Below are 8,107 nucleotides of genomic sequence, written 5' to 3' on the forward strand. Positions count from 1 at the left end.
CAAAACCTTGATGCAGTATCTATAATAAGGAGATTTTATCTTTAACTTTATGTCTAAACTTATGCCTTACTATTTAGACCTCTTTAAAAGTAAGGCACTATCTATCTATGGTTAATTTGATCTATTGAGATGTTTAGTTCATTTTGGCATGAAATTTTTATTAGTCACCTTTTTCCGCTGCTATTATTGCATATTGCTAGTTGCATACTAGAACACATTGCATATTAACTTACATGAATGGGGGTATGTAACCATGTGTTGCATGTCCTGACGCTCCAAGTCTCAGTTACATCCCAAACGAAAATTGGGGGCGTCACAATTATTTCTTTTATAACCAAACGGTTTAGTACACGTTCGAACGATAATTTTATTGAAGACTAACTTTTTCATCCCTAAATATCATGTTCGAACGTAATATTCATGGTTCGAACAATAAACGACTATCATCAATATTTAGGAATGAGATTTAAATTTCATCCCTAAAACTTATTTTTTGAGACATTTTATTTCATCTGAAAAACAAATCATCCTTTTTTTTTTTTTTTTTTTTTGGTAGTGGCCATATATAAATAATATTACTTCCAATCAAATAACAACTAGTCATAGATAATGCATAATGTTCGTTTTATAGATTGAAATTGTAACTGATCATCAATTGGATGTCAATATCGATCCTTGATGGAATTAATTAATTTTTGTTTCTGTTTTCATGTGGCGAGAAACCTCCAGCTTGTTTCTATTAATCTTATTTTAATTTGTTTTGGTTTTAGTTAAATAAACGAAAACCCATTAAAATGGGGAAAGAATCTTTAGGCCAGCCTAAGATATTCAAATGGGTGTGATCATCAACAGCTTTCACAAGTCATAACCTGGTATATATAATTAAAAACTACCACGCCTTTTTGTACAAGTTTTTGAGTCTCAATCACTCAGAAACTCCTCTAACAAATCCACAAATATTTTGTACACAAAACCAGTTTCTTCCCGGGTCCTACAATATATATATATATATATATATATATATATATATATATATATATATATATGTACTAATGAATTGATTATATGTGTGCTTAGCTACCTCCGTTGAATATTTCACCATGATGGAGACTTGATAGATGAACCTTTAAATTTAAACTCCAGCTGTCCTAAAGGCTTAAACGTTTAAGCTCATGCAGCTTAAACGCTACATCCTCGAAGTACCGAATGCATGCTTAAGTAGCTAACCAATTCATTCATAAAATTACATCGAACTCATGCATGTCCAACAGTATCAAGTCGATCCGCTGAAAATTCCATACCCTCAATGTTAAGCTCGCAATGAGCAAGTCTATCTCTAGTATTGTTTGATGGCTTTGGTAAATTCAAATGAAGCATTTTCCTTAGAAAGAAGAAATTAAAGCGCTTCAATCTAAATCTTATTGATCAAAACTAATAACACGAAAGCTCTAATAAATATATATGATCGATGGACTATATGCCAATTGAAAAATAGATAATAAAACACAGAAAATGCATATGTATATATATATATATATATATATATATATAATGGAGGGCTTCGAGTCATGATACTGTGCAACACTCTTAGGTAACTAAGATTTCTTAGAGCATTAGCAATGGCCTAACCAAATACCAATGCAAGTCTAAAGTTTAGCTATGTGTGAGAAAAAGCCTCCACATTGGACTAGTCAATGGTCTAAAGTTCAAGACTTGAGCTACAGCAATTCTTGGGTGCTCTCCATTATTGGCGAGTTATTGTTCACCCTCTATCAGAATATTTTATTATTTTGATCAACATCCCCCTCGCGCACTTCTCTCCCTCGCTCTTCTTCAACCCGCAAGCTTCCTCGTTCGTCCCTCTACTCTCCGTCGGTCGTCTTCTTCCAGGCCAAACGGTAAGTCTCTTCCTCGCTCTTCTCTACCTCTTCTCTGTGTTTTTTGCTCTAAGTCTCTTCTCTCCCCCTTCTCTCATTTTTGGATCTGATTCTGATGTACTCCCTCTTCTATCCTTGTCTCTTCAATAAGCAATTAAACTGAGTCGTCGTGGTGGCTCTGCGACTCTCGCAGTGGCTTCTTTCAGAAAACCCTAGCGATACAATCGAGCTCTACCAGATCCATCATTCCTCTCTCGGTACGTAGCTGCTCTTCCATTTTCCCTTCTCGGATACGCACATTAAAAGTTCCTTGCAAATTAGCACCTATGATTTCTTGAGTTATGATGATTAATTTTAATTTAGATTATTGGAGATTTATCAAATTAACATTTATCGGGTTTAAGATTTTGCATAATACGATAAATCATGAGTTGGTGGATTCTATGATGGAATCAGGCTTCAGCTGTAGAAATCCTAGGCCACATTTCCAGATAAATTTGGCTTTTTCTAATGTAGAATTTGGATTTTAGATCAATGGAAACGAGCTTAATGGTGTTATTTTTTCAACCATGATTATATATATGCACGAAGCTTTGATGACAATTTTCTTTGTTGAACTTTTGTTATTGTTTTGCGGTGCAAAATACACTTCTAGAGTTTGGGAGGGTAGTGGAGGCGAAACAGCAGGTGGTTTCTGGAACTATGTACTCTATATAACACTGGAGGCAACAAATGGTGGGAAGAAGAAAGTTTATGAAGCCAAGATTTGGGAGAACCATGGCTGAACTTCAAGGAGTTGCAGCAGTTCAATTTCATTGTTGAATTCCATGTTATGGCCAAAAGATAATGTTAGGTAGGAACTGATTTATGAACTGCTTTTATGGCTGGTTAGCAACATGTTTTGTTTTGTTGGTTTGGTAGTTGCCAAAGTTGGTGGATTTCTCAACTTTTGAATTAAATGTTGGTGGAAATGTTGCTGAATTTGATTTGTGATAGTCATTTTGTGGAGATTAAATGTGTGTTTGTAAAATATTAAAAAAAGAATTTAAAAATTATTATTAAAATATATAATATTTTATTATTATTTAAACTTTGAAATAGTTAGTCCAATGTGGACTAATCTAGCTAGAAGTCCATGTTATAGCCAAAAGATAACATTCTAGCAAAATTTTAGACTTGACAATAGCCAATGCTCTTATGTTGTCATCAAGTTGATGTCATCAAGTGTAACACCCGGACCCAATTAAGCTCAATTTTTTATTTATTTTATTTTTTTCACAAGTTAATTTTCCCACACGTTTTATTTTTTCCGTCTATTTTTCACCCCTAAGTTTTCCTCTCGTCCACGGCATGCATGATCTTACACATCTCTAGTGTATTTTTATCCACTCCATGAACACGCATGACTCTATTTCCGTCCACACACACGTCTCCCTCATCTCTCTAGGATTTTCGCATCACATATATATACACACATATTAGCCCATGCATAGAGAACTGCCTCTGTTACGTTCGCTACCGCCAACCATTTTGTTTCCTCAGCCTCCTATCGCACGAATCAGCCTCTCCTAATCCGACGCCCATCCCTCCACCGTAAACAACCATCACCCAGGGCCCAAAGCCTCCACCGTGCACCGCCCAGAACTCTCACTGCCCCATACAAAAATCAACCCAACCCGTGCATGCACTGCATCTCCACGGATAACAGCTCCACCTCGCCGTGCGTCACCATCACTGGAGCTCCAGCTCCTCCGCTGTACACCATTACACCACCACCAAAGTGCCGAGAACAACCACCTGCATAGTGAACTGAAACTCCTCTGTTTTGGGTCTGAAAAACAGAGCATTTGGTTGCTCCTCCAAGCACGGCAGTTTCTCACTACCAACCCTTTCAGATGTCACCTCCGCAGCGCAAAGGGAACCCATAGTCCAGCATCTCAGCTACGCCTAGTCGTGCCACAGTTGATAGCCACCCAGGCCATCGCCGCGCATAACTCTCTCGGTAAGGAGCCCTCAGTCTCCTTCTCAATGCTCTCATACCTCTCTCTCTCACTCATCACTTTTTCTCTCAGTGCTCCATCGCCAAGACAACCACCTTCATCTCCGCACCGCACCGCACCGCACGCAACTCCTCCATTCACAGTGAGATCCCGTTATCTCTCTCTTCATCTCTCTCTCGCTCGCACCGTGTTTCTCTACCTATCATCAGAGGGTCCCTTTCTCATTTTTCTACCCCTTTGTACTCAGCCTCCCAACCGCTAGCTCATCTGCCCATCGTCGTCACAGCTCCACTCTTCACGGTGAATTTCCATGCTGCTGCGTTATTCCAAGAATTTTGGTTTACAACCTTATTATGTATATTACATGGTTCTAAGTTATATGTTACACTAATTTTGTTAATTACTTTTTTACCCTTTGAACTGCAAGTTATGCTAAGGTGTTTTAAAAATTTTATTATGTGTTAATAAACTCTTATTTAATTATGATTACAGAAAATTATTTTAAGATGTTATTAAGTAAAAATTTATTTTAAAAGTAAACAATATTGGTGTAATGTTATTTTTACACTTTAGATATGTTTTAGTCTATTAAAAAAAATAGTTATGGTTTATTTTAAAATATTTTGGGATAATTATATTATCTTGTATTAAACTTTATAAGTTGTTTTCAATAATAAATAGGTCAGACTTATAAATGTTTTAGTCAAAGTTATTAAATCAATATTAATGATTTTAGAAAGTGATGATTTGTAATTTTAGATTTTGAGGAAGTAAATAGATTATTTTATAAGCTTAAGATTAAATATCGAAATACGTGATTAATTGAAAATTTACGAGAATTACGTGATTATTTTATAGGTGATGCTTAATTATTGTTTGACATTTTGAGGAAAATTTCGAAAAAAACTAAGAAGTCCAGGTAAGCAGAGTTCCTATGCTAGACTTTGCATCAAAATAAAATGAGTTGAGGTTGATTTTTGGAAATATACATATTTGGGTATGAAAATAAAATTGAACTACCTCAGTTATCTGTTATGCATTACTCATGAGATTCTGTTTAAGAAGAAAGTATTTTTTTTGTCATGACTGGTGTAGACATGAACTTATTTTTGACATTTTGTTTCTGAACCTTGCAAAAGAGAGCGAATATGAAATTTTGTGCATAAAATTATGTTTTGTGATCTGATTTTGTTTTGTTCTGAACATATTCAGTACTCTGATATGATATGATGTGTTTTCTGAAAACCTCTAGCATAACATTCTGTTTTTATTTCTGTTCCATTCTTACCTTACCACGGGTGTAAAACTGTGGCCTCTGTTCGGGTTGGTACCAACTTTTTTGTTTCTGGTGCACCCACTTTGGAAACAAAGTGGTTTTCTACGTGGTCTTTCCTATGTGCACACTCGGGGCTCCGAGAATGAATAAGGGGAAGATTCACATTCTGTTATGCCACCGAGGTTTGCACAACCCTACCAGGGGTTAAACATGGTATTTGTTCTGATATGATAAGATAAGATGTAATGTTTCAATTTATGCTATGCCAAATGGATTTTGAGTATGAATATTTTCGAATTTTCGCTCTGATATTTTTGATAACACGTTCTGACACTGCATTTTGAAAATATTATTCTGATTCTGCATTCTGAAAGAAAATATTTTGATCTGCATTATGAACTTTGTAAATGCTCATGTTTACACACTAGTATATATCTTATGCTTACTGAGTTGTTGATAACTCACCCCTTATCTCCATATATTTTTCAGATAATTTTAATGGTTCAGCTAGAGAACAAGACTAGGAAATTTTAGCAAGGTGTGATGATCGTAGTGGAATAAGTGTCTGAGGGTACAAGTGCTTATTTGAGAATCGTAGTTAGTAAACTGATTTATTTTTTGGGTATTTTGATTTGATGAGTTAAGAATATTTTCGAGTTTTTGGAGAATTTCTAATTTATGTTATTGAGAATTTCTTTGTTGTCCCCATGAAGGAACTTAGATACTTTGATTGATTAAATTGATTAACATTTAATGGAGTTTTCTGATTTTTTTAGTTGTGTTATTGAAGTTAATATTAGTATTAAGAGCTAACTCTCCGGACCTTCGAGGCGTTATACCAAGTACTAAGATTTCTTATACTATTTCAGGTTTTGAAGACAAATTTAATTAGATATAGGACTGTTCATCCAGATTCCGGCTCGGGAATTACCCAGGTATATACCCTTATTGAAACCCAAGTTTCAAACCCAGGCCGAAATTCAAACTGGGTTAGCTTGGGTCAGACCCAGACTGGAACCGGGTTTCAGGTTGAACCCAGTTCTTTTTTTTTTTTCCCCCAGTTTGAATGTTTTGATACCATTAATTTGAGAACACCATGAGTTGCCACATTAATAATTGATACCTTGTGCATGGAAAAAGGAATCTAAAATCAATATAACTTTGACGTTATTCTAGGACAAAAAATAGACAATTATGATCATCATCATCATTATTACAATGATTTAAGGTTGAGATCACAATCACTGGCCTACAGAGAAATGATTGAACACACTGTTTGAATGGAAGTGAGTAAGAGAAGTGTAGCGGCTGCGGTAATAGAAAGGACAGCCCATGGAGAACTGAAGTAATCTTCCCTCAAGGTTACCTTCCACTTGTTCCACAGGACATTGCAGTGAGCATTCAAGTCTTCACAAACATCAGTAAAATAGAATTTTTTACCACGCATGATTGTTCCTGGGACAAGGTGCTTAATGAAAGTCACCACCCCTTTGCTGTCGAGTAGCTTACTTTCGATGATTCCATTCCGAACAAGTACTTCCACATCTTTTCGAGTTTCAATGAGACGATCCATGACAAATAGATAGTCACTGATGTAATCAGCATCAAAACGGCATTGCTCAAAGGCAATGAGGTTACCAAAAAGGGACTCTGTTGAACCTCGAACTCGTAGATGTGGAATCTCCAGAACTCCATTTTTGAATCTTAAGTCATAGAGGTTTCCAGTTGATGCAACCTTAAATTTGACCCCAGTCTGATGTAGCTGTGTTGCACTGGGTATGCTTACAGTTCTTAGTTTTCCTTTGGGTGGTAGGGTCTGTGGTAGTTGACAAATTCTTATGAAATGAACAAAATGTTCTATTTCAGATAAGCATATTTTTCCTAGAGGTTGACCTACCCCCTCCAAATATGCCTGCGTTTCGAAGACGTGATGGGTAAGCCTAATTAGAGAGAGTCTCTCATCATGTTCGGGAGGAATGATGATTCTGGCCTTGAGAAAGAGCTCCTCCAAAATGAAAAATGGAAGCTGATTTTCAAGTAGTAACATGTCATACTTGACATCTTTAATCAGCGATCGGTTACCAAGTATAAAGTGATATCCATTATAATTTGCCTTGTTTGGGGAATGGTACTGCAACATTACCTCAATGACGAAAGCTGCATCCACCAGAATCATTTCCAGAAACTCATTACTCGTAAGTTTGATGGGTTCTCCGTAAGAGTTGCGAAGTCTTTCTTCTCTCCCCTTCAAAAGATTGAGATAGTCCTCCATGCTCACATTGGTCCTCAGTAAAAAGTTTTTGAGGTAACGCAGTTTGGGCACTTCCATGGCTCGGAGGTCCTCGTTGTCATGGTGCAGTGGACCGATAGAGACTACCCGAGGAGTGTATGCCTTTTCATTTAACTCTCGGAGTCGTTTAGGAACTCTAAAGATGCAACAATCGGAGGATATGGAAGGAATTCTTTCCAGCTTCTCTCTCAGAGAGACAAACAAATGGGATAGCTCTTGATCATCTTCAATGTTATTAATGCTTCTATCCATTTGTTGACTGAATCAAGAACTGATAACTAAAGAGAGATCAGCTTTTTTAATGCTAAAATCGTTTCAATGAAAACCAAAGAGACAGTTCGTAATTGAAACAAATCTTATCTAGCTAGCTCATGTGTACTTGATTACAGATAAGTAAAATGAAATGAGTGAAGAACCTTTGACTTTCGGTTGCAGAGTGTTTTGGTAGCTTGCTTCAATTATCGTTGTGCAATTAATAGCCTCGCTAGTTACTCTTTTCTCCGCTAACTCTCCCAGATCTGATTGCAGATAACAAGTAAAATGAAATGAGTGAAGAACTTTTGACTTTCGGTTGCAGAGTGTTTTGGTAGCTCGCTTCAATTATCGTCGTGCAAATAATAGAGCCTCGCTAGTTACTCTTTTCCCCGCTAACTCTCCCGGATCT

At 36.5% G+C, this 8,107-nt stretch overlaps 1 protein-coding gene across 2 annotated transcripts in view; it reads right to left on the reverse strand.

Moving 5' to 3' along the window:
* The window catches only part of LOC121261586 (putative UPF0481 protein At3g02645), a 30,032-nt gene extending 22,126 nt beyond the window's left edge, over nt 1-7,906 (reverse strand). The window contains exons 1-2 of one of the 2 annotated variants that reach the window (XM_041164023.1): nt 7,860-7,906; nt 6,375-7,714 (exon numbers count right to left, since the gene is read on the reverse strand). In XM_041164023.1, the coding sequence (XP_041019957.1) occupies nt 6,403-7,695 (1,293 nt within the window). In that variant the 5' untranslated portion in view covers nt 7,696-7,714; nt 7,860-7,906 and the 3' untranslated portion in view covers nt 6,375-6,402. Of the gene's footprint in view, nt 1-6,374 lie in introns of both variants that reach the window. The other variant, XM_041164022.1, reaches the window with a different exon arrangement.
* Between the last annotated feature and the right edge of the window lie 201 nt (nt 7,907-8,107).

This window comes from Juglans microcarpa x Juglans regia, chromosome 4D, assembly GCF_004785595.1.
Source record: "Juglans microcarpa x Juglans regia isolate MS1-56 chromosome 4D, Jm3101_v1.0, whole genome shotgun sequence".
NCBI lineage: Eukaryota > Viridiplantae > Streptophyta > Magnoliopsida > Fagales > Juglandaceae > Juglans > Juglans microcarpa x Juglans regia.